Genomic DNA, 26816 nt, shown 5'->3' on the forward strand with positions numbered 1-26816 from the left:
TATGTTGTAATTATACAGCAATAAAAAATGACAAACAAATAAATAAATGGAAATAAAATAATGGAATAATGTGGGAAAACACCACACCCCCTCCTCCCTCTCCTCTCCCTCTCCCTCTCCCTCTCCCTCCCCTCCTCCTCCCTTCCTCCTCCCGCCTCCTCCCCCCCCGCACAGTCACCGGCCGCACTCCGTGGCGCCCCCTGCCGGTGCGCGAGTCTTCACCGGAGAGCCAAGATGGAGGGTCTCCGCTGCCCGAGTAAAGGCACGCACCTACGGGTCGCTTTTCGATGAAAAGAGCGAGGACTCCTCCCTCTCCCACCCGCCTCTTCGAGCAGGAATACCGGCGCTGGAGCTTTCTGCAGACCGTCGCGAACCGATGCAGCCATGAGCTCGGGGGACGGAGACGACACGTCTAAGGACGGGGCAGACATAGCGGCGTTTTTCAAATCCGGTGAGTCCAGCTCTGTGAAAGGGGGCGGCGGTGGTAGAAAAGGTGGTGCACGAGCTCGTTTTTACCCTCATACCCCATCATATTTTCAGATCGGGGCAACGAGCTTGTTTAGAACAAAGCGCCGTGGGTGGGGGGTGCAGGAGGAGGAGGAGGAGGAGGAGGGGGTGTGGAGCAGCCGAGCACGAGTCTGCAGATGTGGTGGTGATAATTGCACGATTGGGCCCCAGTGATGCAGCATGGCAACCTAACAGCAGCAGCAGCAGCTTTAATGTGCTGTGATTTTTTGTGCACTGGAAGACTGCAGTCTGCAGCACTGGATCATCTATTCATCTATTAAATATTATCTATTACAAAAAGATGAATTAGTCCACCAAGTAGATTAATGATGCTAACAGGATAGTAGCTGGGATGCTTCCCATGATGCTCAAACTATGGAAATGTGATGTTCTGCATCATTGTGGCTGTGTGCACTACTCTATATCCCCAGTGAGGCTGAGTGATGAAACCTGGTACCTGTCCCTCCACCAGGTTGGAGATGGGTAGGTTTTACTGCCAACATCTTTTCTGCTCCTATCATGGGTAAGAAAGGGTAACGTTATGTTGCACCACCATTAGCAGTGTTGTATTATTCCTTATCTAGTGAAACTGAAGGTAGGTTGATAATTCCTATGAGGCTGAAGAAAGCAAGCTAGCAACATGTTCTGTTTTTCCCCCTCTAGTGAGGCTGAGTGTGGGTAACAGACCCCATGAGGAGCATGAAGGTGCATGTATTTAACCTGCTAGAGGCTAGATATATGCCCTAGTAAAAGCTGAATGTAAGTTAATGCCTATAAGGCTGAAGAAATCTAGCAACCTACTCTGTTTTATCTCTGGTTATTGTATCACATGAGGATGAAGATATGTAGCAATGTGTTTTATTGTAACACGTACCCAGGGTGAGTGTAAGTTACAAATCCCCCTCTCCCCCAGTGAGGATGGAAATGTGTAGTATTATACTCTGTTTTACTCCTAGTGAAACTGAATGTAGCTGCCCACTTAAAGCCCTATCCGGAAAGGATTAGATTCTCAGGAGTTCCTGGGGTAATTTTCTCTTTTATGAGGGGTCTGCCGTGATCTTACTCCCGCCCGAAAAGACCATGTATGTGTTTTTGTCAGACGTCCTCTGAGAAAATTACAGGCTGTATTACCTGCGTTTTTTGCGGAACTCTGTGGTCCTCCAGTAATTTTAGTCCCGACCAGACTCACATGTCTTGAGTTTTGTCACCTCACGCTTAATAAAATAGCTATTTGTCCACTTCCACGCACCGTAATTACACTTTGGGTGCACATTTCCACTGAAATCCATGAAACACAACAGCGAGTGGAAATGGAGGAGCTACTGAACGTGATGTAATGTGATTGAGAAAGTTGAAAAACTCACTGGTCCTCCTGTTTTTAATTGCAGTCCAGATTTATAATTTTATATTGATTAGAAGTGTGAAAATTTTTTCACAGACGTCCCCCTGAGAAACTTATCCTGTTCAGATAGGGCTTCATGAAACAAATGTTGGTTTCCCCACATCAGGCTGGATATAGAAAACTTTTTTTTTTTTTAACTCCTAGTGAGGCTGAGGATAGGTTACGTCCCCATGAGGTCTATTCTAACCCATACCCTGGGTGAATAAGTGTAGGTTGTGAATCCCTCTCCCCCAGTGAGAATGGAGATGTGTAGTATTATACTCTATTTTACTCCTAGTGAAACTGAATGTAGCTGTAAACTATATAGGCTGCCTCCCATGAGCCTGAATATAGAAAACATGCTCTTTTTACTTCTAGTGAGGCTGAGGATTTATCCCCATCCCCATTAAGCACAAGATAGGTAGCTGCCGATGTGCTCTATTCTAACCCATACCCTGGGTGAGTGTAGGTTGTGAACCCCTCTCCCCCAGTGAGGATAGAGATGTGTAGAATTATACTCTATTTTACTCCTAGTGAAACTGAATGTAGCTAGAAAACATTATCTTTTTACCTAGTGAGGCTGAGGATAGGTTACTTCCCCATGAGGATCAAGATAGGTAACTACCAATGGGCTTTATTCTAACCCTAGTAAAGCTGATGGTAGTTGTCCATCCAAAAGCATTAAGGTATATTTCTTCCCAAGAGGCTAAAGATAGCTAGCATTAAGTTCTGTTTTACTCCTAGTAAAGCAAAAAATAAGCAGCCGTGTGCTCTATTCTAACCATGCTGTGACTGAGGGTAGGTTATAACTCAAGGTAGCTGTCTAACCAAAATCATTAAAGTAGTTTTTTTTCTCCCCATGATGCTAAAAATGGCTAGCAACATACTCTAGTGGTCCCCCTAGTGAGGCTATCAGGCTGAAGATCTGTTTCTGAGAGTATCTGTAGGTACCTGCCCCTCTAAAAGACTCAAAATAGATAGAAATGTGCTCTGTTTTACCCCTACTGTGGCTGCAGTACCTCCCAATATTCTACCCCTAGTAAAGCTGAATGTAGCTGTTTACCTATTAGCTAGTAGCAGCATGCTCTGTTATACCATTAGTTAGGCTGACGGTAGGCAGCTGCCACTCTGGAGTGTAATGTTAGCAGTGTGTTGTATTCTACGTCTAGTAAAGCTCAATGTAGTTTCAGAGTGTGATGTTGTCCAATCTGATCGCACATACTGGAATGACGTCACTCAGCTATGACTAACCACCTCCTAATATGAACATTGATAGGACTGTGGTGATGCACAGGGAAATCCTGCTGCTGATCTCTTGCCGCAGACTTGGATTGAGTCAGCGGATGTTTGTGTGTGAGCTTCAGACCTGCGCTTATTTGCTCAGAACTGAGATTCCTCGAGTTCGGACCACCTCTGGTGGCTGCTCTACACTCAGCTGTTTCTTTGGTATCTGTCAGCTGTCTCAGATGAGACAGGTGCATTTAGGAAGGAAGGGGCTGAGGGTCTGGTAGTAGGCTCTGTGCCCAAGCTTGTGTTTGACAGCAATGAGGTCTTGTAGTGTTTGTGTGTGAAACATAGTGAAAACACTCATGATCTCATATGAATGTATTACAGTAGATACAGAAATCAAATGTGGAGAGGATGGAGATGAAAAGCAAAATGTACATATATTTAGGCTGTTGACAAAATGAATAAAGTATTTGTATATATATGTATATATCAATATTTGTCATGCTTCAATTTAGTCAATTGTGGTGCCTCCATTGTATTTTCTCAGCTGGAGTTTAATGAATGTGTTTTTACATTTAAAATCAACAGATTAAATTGATATCTGAATAAGTAATGCTTGAGAATCAAACATTGTTTTTATTTTTATTTTTTTCTAATGAAGTCCATTATAGAGAGACAATGTGTCCATTACGGCTGGGAGATTTAATCAGTTAATTTAATTAGTCAAGTTACTGTTTCAATTTAATTTTCAAAATTGAGCAATTGAGATTATACATTTTTACACATAGAAGCTTCTCTCAGAAACCTGTAAAGAACTATTTTATAGGGCAGTTATGTGCATATTTTGTTCTTGCTTAACTAAAATGTAAGGAGGTCATTTTTGCACCTTGTTTAATTTAAAAGTTGCTTGTAATGTTGAATGTTGGTTGCAAGTCAAGAGAAAATGGGTAAATTAAACTTTTGTTTTGAATTGGTTTCCTCCAAGTTGAATTATGCTTGTATGATTTTGACTCCCTTGAAAAAAATATTAACTAAAAAATATTTTCCATATTTGATTGGTGCTGTTTGTTAAAATTTTGGCACATCTACTTAAAAAAAAAAAGAATAAATCAAAATAAATTCAGTTTTGTAACTTCAAAAAATCAGAATTGTAATCAACAATCGATTGTATAATTAAAATATATTGAGATTTCTCTTTTTTACAATATCTCCCAGCCCTAGTGTCCATATTCCTCTGTTTATTGCATTGTTTATTAGAAGAAACTTTTGTGAAACACAACCTACCTTCCTCCTACTAATTTAGGATTGTTTATGCAAATCAAGTTAGGCCTTCCTTTTCATTTCAGCTTTATAAATAATAAAGTTTATCCACACTAGTTTTTTAATAAATTGTTGTATGAAACATGTTTACAAAGCTTTTTTATAGATTTGTAAAGATTTGGTATTCACCAAGATTACAGCCATAGTTAAGTCCAAGCTTTAAGAAGCGTTTGTTTTAGTGGGAAAGTCCTTAACCTCCTGCTTGTGAATTTAAAAGTACAAACACAACACCTTCATAGGCTTTGTTGTCTGAACAGCAAGAAAATTGGTAGACAGTGTAGTCAGTATGATCGGGCTAGAATGTTAAATAACATTGTTTTGCAGATTAAAATAAACCATCAACAACACCTGCACAGATTTACATAAATAAATCTATAACATCCAGTGCTGATTCTGTGTTGTTAAAATGTTAACAACACAGAGTCAGAATCAGTTCTCAATTTTAGAACTCAGTTATCTAAATTAGGGCTGTGCCATATTGTATCGTATGCAATAATATCGCCAACATTTTTGAATATTATAAACGATATTATACCCTGAAATATCGTGCCATATCACCCACCCCTAATTATCACATCAGGTACTACTTTTTTGCTGTTTTTAGCAAAAGAAAAATTCACACTGTTCTCATTTCCCATTATATATCTACTAGAGACAGATTATATGTGTCCTGTATCAGTTATTTTACTATGGTCCTGGATATATGGAGATATTTGGAGTGCATTATTGGTATTATGACGTTATGGATCATTGACTTCTGTTACAAATCTGATAAAATTCTTGTATTTTTTAACATCTCAGTTATATCTCATATTGAATGTAATAATAAAATTAAATTTTCATGTTGTTGCAGTAGTGTATTCTTGAAATATATATTTTTGAATTCAGTGTTTTGTCATATCGCCAAGAGTATTGCTATTGCGAAAAATACCATGAAATATCATGATATTATTGTAGGGCCATATTGCCCACCCCTAATCAAAACTATGTTTCCTAGTGTCCCACTAGACATTGCAACTTTAACTTTCAGGTCGTTAACTCATATTTACCGTAATTCTGACAGTTCAGATTTTCACTGAACTCCTCCTGTAAATGTACTGTTGTCTAGGGCTGCAACGATTAGTCGATATAATCAACAATGTTGATTAATTAAATTTGTCGACTACACATTTCATTGTCTGCTAATCGTTAATTTGTAACAGTACTGCATTACACAAAGTGCTGGGGACAGAAGAAACTTGGTCTGTGTCTCCAAAAGTGCCAAAACACAACAGATTACATATTTACTCACTAAATATCAGTACTCTCCACGTTCAAACAACATGTGGACATTTAAATGCCCTTTAAATATCCTGTTTAGCTGTTTTTCTGTTGTTTTTAGAGATGGAGGACATGGCAGAAATATTCGCTGACTAATCGACTAATCGAAAAAATTTTCATCAGATTAATCGACTACCAAAATAATCATTAGTTGCAGCCCTACTGTTGTCAGTTATGCATGGTAGTAAATGTTTAGGCAGCTTAGGTTGAACCGTGTTCTGGCATTTCTACAAACATAGATGATAGCTAAAGGAATTCTCTAACAGACCTGAGATTCTGTTTGCTGTTAATTTGGGTGAGCTCAATTCTGCTGTGTAAGCATATCACAAATGAATTAATGGAAAGCCAGGAGTCTTGATAGATACAAAATCTGAAGTAGTTGTAGTTGTATGCCTCTGGGACCCTATGCTGACTGTGGGTTCAATATTGCACACTCACTGCTTGCAGCTATAAATCTACTGGTTTGTATGTGTTGGACTTGTGTAGTGTGTTGGACTTGTCTTTCCTGTTGATAAAACCATGTTTTTAGCCAAATGGGAATACAAAACTCATTTAAAGACTCACTGTAATATCAGAGCTGATCATTTCTGGTAGATTGGACACCGCAGAGGTGAGAAAAATCACTGGATAATGGTATTAAGCACCCGTTGTCTGTTTGTGCCAGTTTCAGCTAATATCTGATATTTGTGAATGCACCGGTCAGACTGACCAATAGGAAAGTCGCCAAATGTGTTGGCAAAGCACGAGATTAGCTTTCTAGCTCCATGGAATCAACCCAGAGCTATGGTTTGGAAAGGAGGCCGTTCCTCTGTCTCCATTTCTCCAGCTGGCCTCCTAATTGCTCTGGGCTTGTTAAGCACTCTGGCCTTGGCACTCATGTCCAGTTCATCCCTATAGCCACTCTAAACGCATTTGGTGTTTCCGGAGGTTTGGACACCTCCTTGTTGCCCCACTTAACCATTGAGTGGACCTCTTTGGATTTAACAGATCGTCTAAAGTGCTTTTGTCCAGTTTGGAACTGTCTGTCTGCCCAAGTCATGGTTGCCAGAACTGCCCTGTGGAAGCCTGATGGAAGCAGTAAAGGTGCATCTCGAGTATGAGGATTGATAAAGCGTAAATAAACACTTCCAGCAGCATAAACACACCTCTCAAGCGAGTATTCAGTAATCAAAACCTTTGCCTAAAACAAGTGAATCACAAGTAATACGTTGTGTGTAATGGGCAAGTTTGCATATTCTGTTCTCACATAGCAATCGGATTTAAGTCTGACTAAACAGAGACACATTTGCCTAGGCCAGGGCGCTATCTACTTTTTCATAGTCTCATAAGATCTCAAAACATGTCTGTGGTATATGGTGTTTGCCCAAACTATTTAAGCCCTGTATTTATATGCCCACCATTACATCTAATTCTGGGTTATTTTATAATTGAAAAACTGTCAAATACAAATTTCAGTTTGTTTCCAAACTATGTGAACACTGTTCACAAGTCCTTTGAATGGGAAGTGACCACAATACTCAAAAATATAAGTTTAGGCACCCCTGATCATTTTGATGATTTTCCTTTATAAATCATTGGTTGTTCAGATCAGCAATTTCAGTTAAATATATCATATAGCAGATGAACACAGTGATATTTGAGAAGTGAAATGAAGTTTATAGGATTTACAGAAAGTGTGCAATAATTCTTTAAACAAAATTGGGCAGGTGCATAAATTTGGGCACCTCAACAGAAAAATTACATCAGTTTTTAGTAGATCCTTCTTTTGCAGAAATTACAGCCTCTAAACGCTTCCTAAAGCTTCCAATGAGAGTCTGGTTGAAGACCTTCTGGTTGAAGGTATTTTGGATCATTCTTCTTTAAAAAACATCTCCAGTTCAGTCAGGTTTGATGGTTTCTGATCATGAACAGCCCACTTTAAATCACACCACAGATTTTCAGTAATATTCAGGTCTGGGAACTGAGATGATCATTCCAGAACATTGTACTTGTTCCTCTGAATAAATGCTTTAGTAGATGTTGAGCAGTGTTTAGTGTTGAGGGTCGTTGTCTTGTTAAAGTATCCAGCCCCTGCGCTTTAACTTCAGCTTTCTCACTGATTCTTGAACGTTGTTCTCAAGAATCTGCTGATATTAGATAGATAGATAGATAGATATTTTATTATGAGCAGCAGAAGAAGAAGATATACAATACAGCTACTCAAAAAGGAGTGGGAAGAAGAAAACTTATTTAAACCCACCCCTTTCTTCAAAATTAACATAACTTACATAGCTTACATAGCCACTTCCCATCAACTTACATTAGATGAAACTTAACAACAGAGAAAATTAAATTTACAAATACTTAGAATCCTCTAACCTAGATACCAACAGCGATAGTAAAGAAGGTTCTAATACTATACACAAGCAGCCCTCATACCAACAGTGGTAAGAGGGCAACCATACTAGTTACGGTAACAAAGAGAAAAGAGAGAAAAAATAAAATAAAATAACAAAACAAACATACAAGCACATACCAACAGTGATAAGAGAACAACAAAACATGCAATGGTAAGGAAAGAAAACAATCATAATAAACAAATACCCACATTTTTTTTTTTTTTTTTTAAGTCCCAATCACTCTATACTGATCCCAAACCATCTTTTTATAATATAACTTAAATTTATGAATACTTTGGCATTGCTTGTGTTTGGAGTCCAGGCTATTCCATAATTTAACTCCACATACAGACACACAAAATTTTTTTCTGGTAGTTCTAGCTTTACATGATGAAAACTTAGCAAAACCTCTAAGATTATGAGCACACTCTTTAACTATGAAAAACTTCTGAATATTACTTGGTAATAAGTTGTTAAACGCCTTGAATAAAATCTGAACTGTGTAATAGTTTACGATGTCATGAATCTTAAGTAATTTTGATTGAATAAAAAGATTATTACTATGCTCTAAAAATCCAACTTTGTGTATAATTCTCATTGCTCGTTTTTGTAATTTAAATAGTGTTTGTATTGTACATTGATAATTGTTGCCCCATACTTCCGCACAATATGATAAGTATGGGAGAACTAGAGAACAATATAATATACGGAGTGCTTTGTGATCGAGAAATTGCTTTACTTTGTTCATAATAGAGAGGCTTTTGGAAATTTTTGTTTTTATGTGTCTGATGTGGGCTTTCCATGTTAATTTACTGTCTATTATTACTCCTAAAAATTTGTTTTCAGTTACAGTTCCAATTGGGGCACCATCTATGCTTATTTGAAATACAGAATTAATCTTATCATTACCAAATATCATTGCTTTTGTTTTAATTAAATTTAAAGATAACTTGTTTCTGTCCATCCATTCTTTTATTTTACTTAATTCATCATTTACAGTATTTATGAGTTCATTATGATTGTCACTGCTATAAAAAATATTAGTATCATCCGCAAATAATATTAGTTTTAGTGATTTTGATACATTGAAAATATCATTTATATACATGTTAAACAATTTTGGGCCCAACACGGCCCCCTGGGGGACACCACAAGCGATGCCAAGATATTCAGATGTATAATTACCCATTTTCACATATTGAACCCTTTCTGTAAGATAACTCTCTATCCAGTTACCTGCTACTCCTCTAATTCCATATTTCTCTACTTTTTTTAATAATATTGAATGGTCTATAGTATCAAATGCCTTTTTGAGGTCCATGAATATTCCAACTGCATATCTTTTCCTGTCCAATGCATTTGTAATTTCTTCTATTGCCTCAATAATAGCCATTGATGTAGTTCTTTTGGCTCTGAAGCCATATTGACCTTCATTTATTAACTCAAATTTTTCAATAAATTTTTCTAAACGAGAATCAAACAATTTTTCAAAAATTTTTGAAAATTGCGGAAGTAAAGAAATAGGTCTATAATTAGTAAAAATATATTTATTGTCGTTTTTGTAGATTGGTACAACTTTTGCAACTTTCATTTTTTTCGGAACACATCCAGTTTGGAAAGACAGATTACAAATATAGGTCAGAGGTTTTGAAATGTTATTTATAACTTTTTTAACTAATACCATATCTATATCATGACAATCTGTAGATATTTTACTTTTACATTGGTTAACAATATTTTTTACTTCATGTTCATCTGTTGCAGAAAGAAAGATTGAGTTTAAATTTCCTTTTATAGTTTCATTGGACTGATGATGTCCTAAACTTGGGATATCAGCAGCCAAGTCTGGGCCAACATTGACAAAAAATTTATTAAACCCATTTACTATATTGTTCATATTGAAATCATAAACATTTTTATCAACAAAATGATCTGGATACTTAGTTTTTGAAGCTCCTGGTTTAATTAAACTATTCAGAATATTCCAAGTTTCCTTAATATTATTTTTATTGTTTTGTAAAATTTCATTAAAGTACAATTTTTTACTTGTTCGAATGATTTCTGTTAGCTTATTTTTGTATACTTTATATCTTTTTTCATCCACATACGATTTTGTCTTTATAAATTTTTTATATAGGTTATTTTTCTTTTTACAAGCATTTAATATTCCTTTGGTTAGCCAAGGACATTTATTGTATTTATTGTTTTTACGATATTCTTTAAGTGGACAATGTTTATTATATAAAGAACAAAAAATCTCCAAGAAATCATTATATGCCTTATTTACATCTGTCTCTCTATAAACTGAGTTCCAATTTTGCATGCTTAAACTACTATTAAAGGCTTTTATTGTTTCTTCTGTTCTTATTCGTTTGTAAACTACTTCTTTATCCTGTTTAGTGTTTTTATAGTCACAGTTGACTGAAATCCATGTAACTCTTAACTTTAACAAGATTCCCAGTACCTGCACTGATCACACAGCCCAACAGCATGATGAACCAGCACCAAATTTTACTTTGGGGAGCTTGTCATGGAATACTGTGTTCTTTTTCCTCCATGCATAGCTAACCACCCTCCAAATAACTCAATTTTAGTTTCATCAGTCCACAGCACCTTATTCCAAAATATGGCCCGAAAATAATATCTCAATATTTCATGGTATTTTCACGATAACGATACTCCTGGCAATATGACAAAACATTGAGTTTAAAAAAAAAGAAATAAAAAAAATTCATGAATACACTACTGAAACAAAATAAATTTTAATTGTATTAATGTATATGATATGATATAGCACAAACCCAACTGAGATTTTAACTGCGAATTTTATCAAATATGTAACAGAAGTCAATGATCCAGAATGTTAATACTAATAATGCACTCCAAATATCTACATATATCCAGGACTATAGTAAAATAAATTATACTGGACAGATATAATCTGTATCTAGTTGAAATATAATGGGAAATTTTTTTTGCTGTTTTTTATAAAACAGCAAAATATTAGTACCATGATGTAGTAATTAGGAGTGGGTGATATGGCACAATATTTCAGGGTATAATATTGTTCACAATATTCAAAAATGTAGAGGTGGACGATATGGCTCTAAAATAATATCACGATTTTTCATGGTGTTTTCACAATAATGATATTTTTGGCGATATGACAAAACACTAAACTAGAAAAAATTATTTAGAATTTTATTATTGGATACAATATGATATGGCTAACTGAGATATATATAAAAAAAAAGAATTTTATCAGATTTGTAACAGAAGTCAATGATCCAGAACTATGCGAACACTGTACACAAGTCCTTTGAACTATATACTATATATTCTAGACCTATAAAGTGGGCAGGTGTAAACGGGGTCTGAGATCGGCTCTGTGTGGTATGTTGACTGGGTCAGTGGCAATACACAGCAGCACATTTATCAATAGCCTCTGTAGGTATATGCTAGAACAATTAGTGCTCTGTGAACTCTGTGAACTGATCCATTGCCCTTCAGGACTGGCGTTTGTCACTCTTGATTCTGAGCCTTTGCTTTTAGAGCATCAGACAGACAGCAACTTGTCTTTAGAGATTAGGAGAATTAGTTTGCCCTGCATATCAGGAAAAAGCAGGCCACAGACTTTAAGTGTGTCGTCCAGCTCCTCTGGCCTTAGGAGGATCAGTGATCCAGTTTATCCCCCTCACTGACTCGGTTGGTAGGAAGACTGTGTCTGTTTTCCAGAGAGCCACAGGTGGTGTCAGTAGGCCTTGCTCAGTCTACGTGATTATACCTTACTTACGGTTATTTGTTTTGGTTGATTCAATGCATTTTTGTAACTTTCTGCAAAGTCAAAAGTTTACATACACTAAGATTACTATGCCTTTAAACTAATTGGGACAGACCATATGATGATGTCATATCTTTGGAAGCTTCCGAAACTCTTCCTCAGTCTCCACTGTCTGCAATAGCTAAGAAAGGAAAATGCTCAGAAAAACAAGTCGATCAGGAAAAGTACCCATGTCTACGTCAACGCGTGAATTAGTATTCATGGCCTCGCCCACCTTGGCTCGCGACTGCCCACAGACAGAGCCGAAGCCGGGCTGCAGCAGAGCTGACACTGTCTCGTCAGCTACAGAACTTACAACTCTGTTTACACCAGCTAGTTAACGTTAGCTATCTTGTGTAAGTAACTATAGGTTTAAATCGGATCTCCGGTTGATTCCGCGTTTTACTGAAACCTTAAATATACACTAGGGAAGCACGGTTTGACAAGGCAGCACAACTCGACAGAACACTGGTCAAAGTGGGTGCCGTTCACGTCGGATTTTATGATATAGAGAGAACTTTGGGGCTTTGATGTGGTGAAACTGCCCAATCACTGAATCACCATGTCTGAGGTAAGAGTTTAGTAGCATTAGTTTAGCTGAAAGAAATGTCACTCAGCACTATATGCTATATCTTTACAACTAACGCTGTATCTCTGAAAACATATTGTCCGTTGAGTTTTAGAGCTGTAAAATTGACTGGGGGGACGGCAGGTAGCGTTCTCTGCTCCAGTGCTGTTAGCCAATCAGAGGTGATTTGTTTGTATGTATGAATATTCATGAGCAAGAGCCCAAAATTCTGACTTTCTTCAGAGACCTCTAATTTAATGAACTATAGCAGGGTTATACAGAAACACCAGAGCACTTTTTTCCACAAATAAACATCTCACATGGCTTTCATTTATACTAGAGACCACAACTATTCTGTTGAAAATAAATGCAAAAATAATGTAATTAGTCCTTTAAGGCACACCTGAAACATACTGCTTCTTTGTATAACATCATGGAAAAGTCTAAAGAAATCAGCCAAGATATTAGGAACAGAATTGTGGACTTGAACAAGTGATGTTGATTGCTTTATTTAATTGAATTAATGTAACTGTTGTTTGCAAGCTGCTTGCTGGCTCTGTCTCACACTCTCTGTTGCTCTATGTACAGCTGCACCCTGATAAGCAATGACAAGGGGGCCAGGGGAGGAGTGTATTTGCACTTGCCACCACTGCTTGTTATTATCATTATAAGAAACAGTTACGTTTTTTTTTTTTTCTTTTTCATTTATTTGGCCAAATACTTATTTTGGTTTCAACTTTTCTGTGCATTCCTAACATACATAAAATATATATATATATTTTTAAATTATTATTTATGTTGGTAAACTTTTTTCTTTCTGAAGCTGATGCTTCAAGTCAAAATGTTCCCTCACATTTACTCGCAGTTTGCTCTATGTGTGTGGAGGTCCCTATGTGTATTGATAGTGGTGATAGTGACCACTGATAATGGTGCGCACCTACATTTCTGTCCAATACGATCATATCTGTCCTAGTCTATGACAAAGAGCAGATGAGAAAATGCAAGATTGGCTAATCTGTTAAAATTGGCATATTCCTGTTAATAGTTAGCAAGAAAATAAAAAATATATATATTGAGGTAAACAGAAATGACTAGGGTTATGTCTATACATTGTACAATCCTTGAACTTGCCTAGTATCAGCTCCATCCATAGTGATGCCTCAAAGTGCAGCAGAAAGCTGAGTATTTCATGGCCCTGTCACTTTCAAACACCCTACCTGCCCGAGGGATGCTTTGCTAAATTACCCAGATGTTGTAGTTGGGTTATACCTGGAGTTACAGTATATTCGAAGGAGCTTTTTCAATTTGACACAAACTCTTTCCATCCTAACATTTTAGGCTGTTTCAAGAATGGATTTCCAGGCGATATCATCCTCCTGACAAGTTCTGCCTCTGCAGTGTAATCAGCTCTCCCATTTTAAAAGATCAGTGTGTTTCCAATACATTTTCTTGTTGCAATTCCTGTGATGAGGTGGGATTAACTGCCTTTTTCCATTACGCTAGCTGCACATAACCACTTAATTGCGCTGGGAAATTACATACTGTAAAGCCCTTGGCCTCTTGTCCTACTGAAACTGTTCCATGCTCAGTGTTGGTGGCTAATTCAGTGTGGGAGTCCCCACATACTGCGCACTTACAGTTGAGGACGATATTATTAGCCCCCCTATGAAATTTTAAGTCTCCTCGAGATTCTGGCAAGATCCTTTTTAGCAGAGCAAGGCAGTTCTAACAGAGTATTTCTGAACATACAATTTTATATTAGAAGGACCAAAATATTTATATTTGTGCACCAAAATATTATTATGTAAGAATAAGCTAAAATGACCAGGGACATTATTATTAGCCCCCTTTAAGAAATTAACATTTATTAAGTCATCACACAAGCCACTTTTGTGCAGTGATGTGCTTTACCTTCTCAGGTGATGTGCATAAAGGTGATCAGGTGAAACAGATGACTGCACTCAATTAAGTTAAGTTAATTAACTCATTTAAGTTAAAACATGGTATAAAAGCCTCATTATGGAGCTGGCAGTTGAGGAAGCAACATGCCAAAAACAAAGGAAATCAGTTTGGACCTGAGAAAAAGAATTATTGATGCACATAAAGCAGGAGAGGCATATACAAAGATATCCAAGCGTTTCCAAGTGTCAAGAACTGGAGTGAGAGGCATCATTCAGAGATTCAAAGACATCAACACAGTGCAGAACAAGCCTGGCAGAGGTAGAAAGAGAAAGATTTCAGAGAGACTGGAAAGAATACTAGTGAGAAATGTGTCTAGAGACCCCAGATTAACTTCCAAGGCACTGGCAAATGACTTGGCCACATCAGGAATCATAGTCTCTAAGAAGACCATCACTAGAGCTCTGCACAGGAATGACCTGCGAGCGTGCAGACCAAGAAAAACTCCACTTTTGAGGAAGCGGCACCTTCAAGCAAGACTTAAGTATGCTCGGGACAACCTGGAGAAAAATTATTCATACTGGAAGCGTGTCTTATGGTCTGATGAGACTAAACTAGAGCTCTTTGGCCACAGGGACACTGCTTATGTTTGGAGAAAAAAAGGACAGGCATTCAACCCAAAGAACACCATCCCCACAGTGAAGCATGGTGGTGGGAGTATTATGCTATGGGGATGCTTCAGTGCATCTGGAACTGGAAATCTTGTCAAGGTGGATGGAATCATGAATAAAGAAAAATATGTGACTATTTTGAAAGAGAACCTTAAGCAGTCAGCTGTGAAACTGGGTCTGAGACGTCACTTCATTTTCCAACATGACAATGATCCTAAACACACATCCCTCCTGGTGAAGAACTATCTCCAGATGACCAAAGTGAATGTCATTGAATGGCCTGCACAAAGCCCTGACTTAAATCCAATAGAAAATCTGTGGGGTGACCTAAAGAAAAATGTCCATGCAAGACAACCATCGAATCTAGAGGAACTTGAGAGATTTGCCAAAGAAGAATGGGCCAGGATTCCTCAAATGAAGTGTGAGAGACTTGTTGTAAACTACAACAAACGTCTGCAGGCAGTAATCCAGCAAAAATGATACACAATTAACTATTAGGATGTGGGGGGCTAATAATTTTGACCCTGATAGTTTTTGTGTTTTGTGTAATATCTTCATTTCTGAGTGGAATATAATATGGTGTAAGCATCCAAAATAAAACTACGATGTCTAAAAAAGCTGTGTTTAGTTTATTTTGCTCTGGTTAATATCACTTGGAAAATCCTTAGAAAACAAGGACTATTTTGTAAGGGGGCTAATAATATCGTCCTCAACTGTATATGATAAGTGAGTTTGTCATGACACACTCCAAACACTTGACAATCTGGCAGCTGACGACCAAAAGCCATGTCAAGCTGCTTTGAACCCCTCTAGATTTCTACACGCAAAGTACAGAAATCAATAGGAGTGAGCATTTTGCCAAAAAAAAATGTCCTTTTTCTGTGATTTTACTGTCCCTTGACTATTTCTGCACCAGCTTCACATCGTTATCATCCTCAGTCCTTTTGAAGTCAAGCGCAATACAAAGCAGCGCTGTGGCTACTGAATATTTATACTCCACTGTGGTGGCTCTGTGGACTTCATGTCCACCATAAAAGAAGACCACAGGAATCTCTGCTCAGAAAGAAGGCCGGAGATCATTACAACCCTTTCACCAAACTAGCGAGGATTTCTCAGCGTGAAAGGTCTGTTTTGGAGATCAAGGATTCAGATGAAGTGTGAATGGCTTTTGTGGCCTGCACTTGGAAATGAACTGAAGTTATAAGGCTCATGGTAACAGAACCACGAGAAGCTGTTTCTTCCTGTCTCTATTGTACTGAATATCAGGTTCCGTAGAGAATTAGAGCCTGGCTATGTCAGAGTAGTTTTTGGGCTTCCCATGATTTCCCATCATTTTGTCATTTACCAGTGGAAGGCTAATTGAGCATTACCCACTTCCTGTAATCCACAGTGGTGTTTTTAGCTCAGAAGGATATTTCGTTGTTGAAATCATTTGCTACTTTTATTACTTCTGATTAGGGGTTAGCTCAGTGAGCACAGACGATTGCGGTTTGGATGTTCCTCTGCTTTGCCTTATTTCAGCAGTTCAGCTATACTGCTGTGCTTGCTGTATATATGCTGTTCTCTTAGTAGTACAAACTATTTTACACAATTGCATGTTTATCACAGGTTATCCATCTTGGAGATTATACTTTCTTATTAAAAAATCTGTACTAGATGTAGTAAGAAGATGGAATACAGAAATACAGAACTTGGCGATACAATGTGTATCACAATACCAGGATTACAATTCAGTATATTGTAAAGTATTGTGATACTGTAAGCAAGGGATATATCGCACTTGTTTAAAGGAGTACTCCAGTGTAAAATTAACTTTTGGTGTAGTAAAACATAATAAAAAGTAATTACCTTTGAAGAATAGCACACTTTCGTTCTCCCAGAAATTTTAACAGTTTGTCCAAACACCCTCCAGACTGGGTGACACAGGGCATAATTTGCCCCGATAAATCGCTATTTCCACCGCTATTCAGCTCAAAGTAGCTCCACACCTCCCTGCTAGAATCTGGAGAGCCCTGTCATTTAAAACGAGGCATTAATAACTTAAAAAGTGCTTCAAAAAAAGCTTAAGCTCCGAGTGCCACCATTACTGAACTGAAAATAACATAGAAATATATATATACAAATTTATATACACAAAATATGCCCCATGTCACCCAGTCTGAAGGGTGTTTGGACAAACTGTTAAAATTGTTGGATCTCGGAACACTGTGGGAGAATAGAGGTGTGCTATTTATCTATCTATCTTTAGCTATTTTACTACACCACTTTTTTTTTTTTACTACAAGTCCATTTTACACCGGAGTTCTCCTTTAAATGAAATATGAAAGGGGGGAGCATGCAATAAATTGAGGCAGTCACGTTTAGGGGTGTGCCACATCGTATTGTTTGCAATAATATCACCAACATTTTTGAATATCGTAAACGATATTCTACCCTAAAATATCGTGCCATATCACTACCCCTATTTATCACATCAGGGTACTGCTGTTTTTAACAAAAGAAAAAATTCACACTGTCCTCATTTCCCATTATATATTTACTAGAGACTGATTATATGTGTCCACTATCGTTTATTTTACTTCAATCCTGGATATATGGAGTGCATTATTAGTATCATGAGATTCTGGATTACAAATCTGTATTTGTATTTTGTAATATCTCAGTTAGGGTTGTGCCATATCATGTATGCAATAATAAAATTAATTTTTTATTTTGTTGTAGTAGTGTATTTTTGAAATATATATATATATATATATATATATATATATATATATATATTTTTTTTTTTTTTTTTTTTTTTTTTTCAGTATTTTGTCATATCGCCAAGAGTATCGTTATCCCAAAAATGCAGTGAAATATCGTGATATTATTTTATGGCCATATCGCCTAACTCTAGTCAAGTTACAAAATGAACCAATCACACAAACTTGGTGTGGTCTGCGCCGGAGTCCACTTAATGTGAACCCCAGACCAACGATTTCAGGATTACTTGGGATCGGTACACCGGGCCAATCCTGGACTAGACTTTTTACACTTGACTAAATGTCCAGACCCGCAGGGAAAACACACCCGAGTCCAGAAAATAACAGTACCTCAACCAGCTGTTAGCTAACAGACTGTTTATGCTAGTCTGGCTAACGCTAGCAAGATGTGATGTTTGGATTTGGACTTTTACACTTCTACACACTTTTAGCAGCAAACAATATTATATTATTTGTTGCCTGTTGAACCTTACAGCAGTTTTTTTTTAAGGTATGCTACTATTTTGTTGTCCATGAAAGTTCATACCAGAGGTTAAATTAAAACAGGTATATCACCAAGCAACACAGTGGTCAAGGTTTAAACACAACACAAAGCAAACCATTGCCTACCGCCAATCCTGTGTATTTGAAAGTCAGTACAGTATTGCAAATCAAAATATTGTGTTTAGATGCTGTTTTTACATTATTGTTTTTATTTTTTAAATCCTTAATTGATTATGCATGTGGAATAATGTTCTAATGTTAATTCTACTCAAGCAGACTATTAGTACTTCAGCCAAATGTATACCAGGCCTCTGCCTGCATATTTTAGCAAGCGAAATGACATTAATTTCTATGGCATTTGCCAGAATATAAATACATTTTGTGTGACCTTTAAATAAGTGATTCAGCTTGAAAGACCCAAAACGGAGGAAAAGCTAGTGTCAGCTGTGTCCTAGCACCTCTATTTCTTTCCCTCTTGTCTCTAAATGAAATATTAAAGGAGATAAACTGCATACAGTCAGTCAGGAGAGTGTTTAACCATCCTAATGTAACATTACTGTTTATTGTAGCCAGAATTACCCATATAGAATTACCCATATAGAATTATGCTAATCTCTAGCTTGCTTCCTTAGCTGATCATTCACTATACTAACCACAGGAGATACAGCTGCATTTTTATGCTGGTACTCAGTTTGCTGCACTGTACCGTACTAAATATGTTATTAACTGCCACATTTGTAAGTAGCTAGCATGCTAATCGCTAGGTTACTTCCTTAGCTGATCATTCACTATACTAACCACAGGAGATACAGCTGCAGTTTTATACTGAAACTCAGTTTGCTGCACTGTACTGTACTGAATGTTATTTTTCGAAAACATTTGTAAGTAGCTAGCATGCTAATTGCTAGCTTACTTCCTTAGCTGATCATTCACTATACTAACCACAGGAGATACAGCTGCAGTTTTATACTGAAACTCAGTTTGCTGCACTGTACTGTACTGAATGTTATTTTTCGAAAACATTTGTAAGTAGCTAGCATGCTAATTGCTAGCTTACTTCCTTAGCTGATCAGTCACTATACCAACCACAGGAGAAACAGCTGCAGTTTTATACTGACACTCAGTTTGCTGCACTGTACCGCACTAAATATGTTATTATCTGCCACATTTGTAAGTAGCTAGCATGCTAATAGCTAGCTTACTTCCTTAGCTGATCAGTCACTATACCAACTGCAAGAGATACAGCTGCAGTTTTATGCTGAAACTCAGTCCAAAAACACGGAGATCAGGTAAACTGGATACTCTAAAATTACCCAGAAAAACGTAATACTATAAATTAATTTGTATATGTATTGTATAGGATTGTGTGTATAAAATGTATGTATGACTGTGCCCAGATATGGATTGGCACTCTGTCCTGGGTTAATGCTGTAGTGCCCGATGCTGTCCTCCAGGTGGACTGTGGTTTCCAGTTGAGAGTATGCTGTGCGCTATTGGCTGCCGCTTCTCACTGGTGTGTCGATGAGTAAAACGTGTAAAGAAAGGACTTTTGTAACAAACAGCAAAATATTATAATAATATAAAATATTATTAATGGCAATAAAAAATGCATATGATACAATATGGCACACCCATATTGAAAATATAAAGACATGTTCATACTATGTTCACTTGTTTTGTTTTTTTTTTTTTATTATTAATTTTGTTTTGTTACGGCAGCTATACTAGCCAACCTGCTAATTGTTCATGCTTAGAAATATTACAAGTTTAACATTAAACTTAAGTTAAATTGCAGTCTGTTTATTGTGACTAGATATGCAGCAGTCAGAATCAATTTAATAGATGTAATTATTTTTTGTGTTTTGTCTGTTTACGTTTGGCAACAGCACTAAAACCGGGAACATTGTAGTGACCAGCCATCTGGTTAAGCCTTCGTCACTGACTGTGTTCACTTTCTGACTTTTCCGTTAGGTCTAAACCAAAATTGCATAGTGTGAAAGGTGCGGCACACCATGGTCTGAACTAAAGAGATGGTCTCAGTCCAGATCTGCTGAACCATGCTCCAGTTCATCTGCAGTGTAAAAGCACTTTTAGCGATAGCACCAGCACTTTTAGGACTTTTGGACCAATTACAGGATGTTGAGTCAGGCTGTCTTCAGCCTTTAAACAAAACAACAGGAAAAAGAGCCTGTGTTGCGCTAAAATCCAGCTCCCTTTCACATTTTCGTATATCATGCAGCAATATGGATCCTAATGCTGAGACTTATGACTCTTGTATCTCCTGTAACTCTAGATTACCCTTTATTTATACACAGAAATAAAAACCATCCAAGGGTAATCTGGTCTACTCATTCTGCTCCTTGATTTACCTGCCTGTGAACGAGAGTCGAATTTAGACAGAGAGACAGGATTCAGCACAACACCTGGAAAGGCAATTTGTCAAACTAACATTCTACAAACCCCTCATTGTAGTATCCCAAGTATAGTATATCTCAAGTATAGTCCACTTAGGTGGTGATGATAATGAAAAACTGCAGTGTAAATCCAAAACAATTCAAAATCAGTTCTTCTGATTTTGCTATTTATAGGTATATATTTGAGTAAAATTAACATTGTTGTTTTATTCTATAAACTACAGACAACATTTCTCCCAACCCCCCCCCCCCCCTAAAAAAAGCTGAGATTTCAGACCTCAAATAATGCAAAGAAAACTAGTTCATATTCATAAAGTCTTCAGAATTCATTATTTGGTGGAATAACCCTGGTTTTTAATCACGGTTTTCATGCATCTTGGCATGTTCTCCTCCACCAGTTTTACATGCTGCTTTTTGGATGAATTCATGCCACTTTTGCTGCAGTTCAGCTTGCTTTGATTGCTTGTAATCACCCATCTTCCTCTTGATTATATTCCAGAGGTTTTCAATTCAGTAAAATCAAAGAAACTCATAATTTTTAAGTGGTCTCTTATTTTATCCAGAGCTGTATGTAAAATGTAACAAAACCATGAGCCTTGGTTCAATCTCTGATCCACACTTGATAGAGCAGCTTGTGTTTAAAAGTGAGAACTGTTTGTTATTTCAGGCACAAGTCTGCAGTGAAGCATCCTGCCCTATTTCCAGGTTATTAACTCCGAAATGCAAGCTTGCATGCTGATGACCTAGCAGTGTTGTTGAGTTTAGCCACAGTGCCTCCTGAAGCAAAAAGCCCAGTGTTATGTAATGTGATGAAGCTCTGATGATTGCACATTATCTGCTCCTGCTCTCAGCGTAGCTGAGGTAGCTTTAGATATTTTCTAAAAGGAAAAACAGTAATCAGTAGTGATCACAAACAAACCCATAGGTTGTGGGAGAAAGACTGGGGTGGAGTTCTATCTTGTGAAAATCGTACATTTTCCCTCATCTTTAGTCAACAAGGTCAGAATCCTCTCTCCTGCATTCCACGTTAGCCTAATTGCCAGTTAGCTTCAGCGGAATCTAGATGTGGAATGAAGCAGACCATGAAGTAGACCGCTATGTCATCTTATTTAGAACTGAAGGAAGAGCATTTGGCTGGAGTCCAGGCTTTGGCGGTCGCTCTCATTTTTTTCCCTCTGCACCTCTTTTAAGTTTCTGTACGTATTGCGACTGGCAGGCAGATGTTTGGGGGCGGCTTGTTATGCACGTGTCTTCTTGCGTGGGGCCAGAGGGTGCCCAAAGTAAGGCCAAGCTGCACTGAGTAACAAAGCCTCCCAAACTGCAGTAGTCTCTCATTTTCAGCAGTTGTTGGGTGTATCTATCTATTGGGACGGGATTAGTTTCTCAGGGGGACGTCTGTAAAAAAAGATTTCACACTTTTAGTCAGTGATAAAACTCATGCATCTGGACTGCAATTGAAAAAAAACAGGAGGACCAGTGATTTTTTTTTTGCTTTCTTGGTCACATGACATCACATTCAGTAGCTCCTCCATTTCCACTGTGTTGTGTTTACGTGGATCTCTGTGGAAACTAGCACCCAAAGTGTAATTACGGAAAGTGGCTGTGGACAAATAGCTATTTTATTATAATCAAGAGGAAGATGGATGATCACAAGCCATCAAACTAAGCTGAACTGCTTGATGTTTTGCAGCAGGAGTGGTATAAAGTTATCCAAAAGCAGTGTGTAAGACTGGTGGAAGAGTAATTGTGATTAGAAACCAGGGTTATTACACCAAATATTGATTTCTGAACTCTTAAAACTTTATAAATATGAACTTGTTTTCTTTACATTATTTGAGGTCTGAAATATTTTATATTTGGAATTTGGGAGAAATGTTGTCCATAGTTTGTAGAATAAAACGACAATGTTCATTTTACTCAAACATATACCTGTAAATAGCAAAATCAGAGAAACTGATTCAGAAACTGAAGTGGTCTCTAAATTTGTTCCAGAGCTGTATTTATCATAATATACAAATAAACGTGAGCAATATATTAGAATGTTAACCAAACAAATCAAAGATGATTATGTCTGTGATGTCCTTTATGGAAGTCATTAAAAAAGAAAAATAAACCCTTACAGTGTATTTCAGGACCCTGGCAAACAACAGTAGACCCTCCCACTGCTAGTGGATCTGTATGTGTGTGTGTTATTGATAAAAGGAGGGCTGCTCTATGCATTAGTGATAAAGCTATACATCAGCATAAATCTCCGCCCACAGCAGCAGTTCTATTTGGATGGAAATTGGCTGAAGTAAATCATTCATTTCTGCGGGCTGCCGGCACCGCCTGGGGTTATGGACTAGAGCATTGTGCCAGCTGAACGGCGACTAGTCAACCGTAAAAGCCTCATCTGATCAGGGCTGATATCGGCCCCATTAGCGCTTGAGTAGCTAGTCCCAGACCAGCGAAGATGCTTGTCTGATGGGGAAGGTGGCATGTTGGATTCAGATGACTGCTCTGGAGTCAGTGGTTGGGCCCTGGGTCAGGCTCAGGAGAGTCTTATCAATCATTGTCAGTCCTCCTCAGCCTAGCATGAAAGAGGGGTTAGGATTTGCTGTTTTGACACTTCAAGCAAGATTACATTATTGAAAACAGCAAGAGGCTATAGATGTTAGAATAGTATAGAAATGTTACAGCAGTGCCAAACACATGTATTCTAGGGTTGTGTCTGCCATTTGTGACGGAGTTTTTCTTGTTTTGCCACTGCGCCATGTTACTTTGGATGAGCACAGGTATCTCAAAGTACAAAGCCCATAAAATAGGTGTTTTAGGATATCTTGTGTTTGTAGATACACTGCCTGGTCAAAAAAGGTCACACACTCTAATATTTGGTTGAACACCCTTTAGATTTGATTGTGGTACGCATTCGCTGTGGCATTGGTTTGATTAGCTTCCCCAACGTCACAAGGTTTATTTCAATCCAGTGTTGCATTAATTTTTCACCAAGATCTTGCAGCATTGATGATGGTAGAGTCTGACCACTGCACAAAGTCTTCTCCAGCACATCCCAAAGATTCTCAATGAGGTTAAAGCTCACCTTCCGCGAAAATCCGATTTTTCTTGTTTTTTGTGGAATACAGTAGGTCTCTCCGAGTTGAATGTGTACACCTGCACATTAAACTGTTTTGCAGCCCCCATTGTCTGCAGGAGCTAAGCAAAGAAATCCCCCCTCCCCCCCTCCGAAAAACGGGTGAATTTTGAATTATCTTTCTGCCTACGTAGGCAGAAACTCACAGACCAGCCCACCTTGGCTCGAGAAACTCCCAGAGGCGGAGCTGAAGCGACGCAACATCACCGCTCATCAGTTAGGAGGTGGGAGGCAGTGAGCGGCAGAGCGGTGGAGGGGCGTCGCAGTGCTCCTAGCCAATCAGAGGAGAGATATTTGCATGCTGTTTGCATGTATGAATATTCATGAGCAAAGCTGGAATCCGGTCATTTTGGACACACCCCTAAAACAGTCCATTAAAAAAGAGCTATACAGAGACACCTGAGCACTTTTTTTTTACAAAAACGGCTCACATGTCATTCATTCATACTAGAGACCACAACTAGACATTTTAAAATGAAAGAAAAAACGACGGAAGGTGACCTTTAAGATCTGGACTCTGTAGTGAACAATCCATGTGTGAAAATGATGATCTCATGCTCCCTGAATCACTCTTTCCAGACCCATCAATCCTGATATTGTTATCTTGGAATATTCCCGTGAACATCAGGGAAGAAAAAATCCATTGATGGAATAACCTGCTCTATATTCAGTATATTCAGGTAGTCAGCTGATCTCATTCTTTCAGCACCTATATTGTTGCTGAACCCAGACCTGTTCAACTGCAGCAATTCCAGATCATTTACGTATTTATTTATTTTTTTGGCCAGGCAGTGTACCTTTAAGGACTAGCATTCTGACCAGCATCAGATTTAGATAGCACTTCATAGCAGATCCTGATGACCATGTTGACAGTTGGCTATCTTGATTCATTTTTGTTTTAGATACAGCTTTGCGACCACTTCAGTTTCTGAATCAGTTTCTCTGATTTTGCCATTTATAGGTATATGTTTGTGTAAAATGAACATTGTTGTTTTATTCTAGAAACTACGGACAATATTGTTATTTAGAGCGTTTATTTGTAGAAAATGAGAAATGGCTGAAATAACAACAAAGATGCAGAGCTTTCAGACCTCAAATAATGCGAAGAAAACAAGTTAATATTCATAGGTTTGGTGGAATAAACCTGTTTTCTTTCACAGTTTAATGCATCTTGGCATGTTCTCCTTCACCAGCCTTACACACTGCTTTTGGATAACTTTCAAGCAGTTCAGCTTGGGTTGATGGCCTGTAATTATCCATCTTACTCTTGATTATATTCCAGAAGTTTTCAATTTTTTATTATTTTTGTTCCGGAGCTGTATATGTGAGATGCTCTGGAATGTGCTATATAAATAAAGATTACTTACTATTACTAACCACATCTTAGCAACCTTAACTTATATTAGCTAGAGTGTTCTGTTGAGTTCTGTTATTCGGTTTGTACTATATTTTCCTGTGAATTTACACTCGCACACAATCACACACACGGAAAGTTTTTAATGTTTTTAATAGTTTTATGCCGATTATTCTGCTTTTCTCTGCTGTATTCTACAACCTGAGCTTACTGTCAGGACGACACAAATTGACTAAAATTAGCGCCTTTTCTACCACCAGAGAAATTCCACATAAAATGCACATATAGCATTTTTAATCTAAACTTTTTAATCAAATGGTTTGTTATATGGGTATTTCCTTAGCTTAGCTAGCCAGCTAACATGTTAGCACACAGCCCACCAATAAAGAACTCAAAAATAACATGTCTGCTTTTTATTATAATTGATAGCCATATGATTATTTATTCCCCAAAGCTACAATTTTTACCTCTGAGGATGTTTTTATGTGCACTGCAAAGCACTTAGCCCCCAAAACGCGAGGGGATTTGGGATTAAACGCTATTAATTTGGGGAAAGCTGGAAGTTGATACAGATATTTAGGTTTCTTAAATGGGAGCTAATTAGCAGGGTAGCTAAGCTACGCTAAGCTAGTTCTCTAGAAGAGTTTCTAACTGACTAAGCTAAGCTTTTCATTCAGAACTATGTACAGGTTGTGGCTGTGCTAGCTAGTTAAACAATCTCTGATTTGCGCTTCAAAATGGCGGAAGCTATATATTATGATGTCTGTTGAAATGTAATAATCTGCAGTGGTTTAACCCTGTGTCTGAAATTGTAAACACTTCCTACTAGACAAGAAGAGAGCGATCTTCAGAGAAATAGCTGTGTTCAAGTGCACATGCTAACATGCTGGTGGTCTCGACTGCTAAAACAAATAAAACAGGGTTGAAGTCACTTTATATATGGGGGGCGTTTTAATGAACGGATGACTGAAATAAAGGAACGGTCCTTGATCTGCAGTGGTTTTCTGATCTGCAGCTGGAAACAGTATGTTGGTCTCTAAAGAACAGCTGTCCAACAGGAGGATTTACTCACATACACTCACACTTCTTAGTCCTTGCTTTGTTATGATGTCTCTGTTTGTGCTGTAAGGTTGTTTGTTGTAGTTCTGTGTTGAGAGAAAGTTACAAAACACATGTATTTCCCCCCTTCGGTTTATGTTTAAGACTTCTTCCAGGTTTTTAAGTCTTTTTTGCTTTTAGGCTCCCTGTACAAAAGGAAATTGGAATTTTCATTTTGAGGCACTCCTGAAGGACATGCTGTACGCAGAACTGTCACTGAAAGTTAAAGAAGCATATGGACTGAGGGAATAGTATGGCGTCACATCAAGTCAGGGGCCCATAAACAACAGAAGACCCTCCCACTACTACTGAATCTGTATGTGTGTGTTATTGATAAAAGGTGGTTATTGATAAAAATCTGTGAGTTTAAGCATTTTGTGTGTGTAAATGTTCATGTTGTGAGCGCAAAGAAAGAAATTGCGTGTGTGCTGAACTAAATATTGCGCTCAAGCTAAATTTTCCTCTTTTTTTCAAGTGTTCT

General features: G+C 37.8%; 1 protein-coding gene across 3 annotated transcripts in view; it reads left to right on the forward strand.

Annotated features, from left to right (window-relative positions):
- The first annotated feature begins 192 nt into the window (after window positions 1–192).
- triob (trio Rho guanine nucleotide exchange factor b) overlaps window positions 193–26816 on the forward strand; it is a 274443-nt gene continuing 247819 nt past the window's right edge. For 2 of the 3 annotated variants that reach the window (XM_049480843.1, XM_049480844.1), the window contains exon 1: window positions 194–451. In XM_049480843.1, coding sequence (XP_049336800.1) covers window positions 385–451 — 67 coding nt within the window. In that variant the 5' untranslated portion in view covers window positions 194–384. Of the gene's footprint in view, window positions 452–26816 lie in introns of all 3 variants that reach the window. The other variant, XM_049480847.1, reaches the window with a different exon arrangement.

This window comes from Astyanax mexicanus, chromosome 6, assembly GCF_023375975.1.
Source record: "Astyanax mexicanus isolate ESR-SI-001 chromosome 6, AstMex3_surface, whole genome shotgun sequence".
Lineage (NCBI taxonomy): Eukaryota > Metazoa > Chordata > Actinopteri > Characiformes > Acestrorhamphidae > Astyanax > Astyanax mexicanus.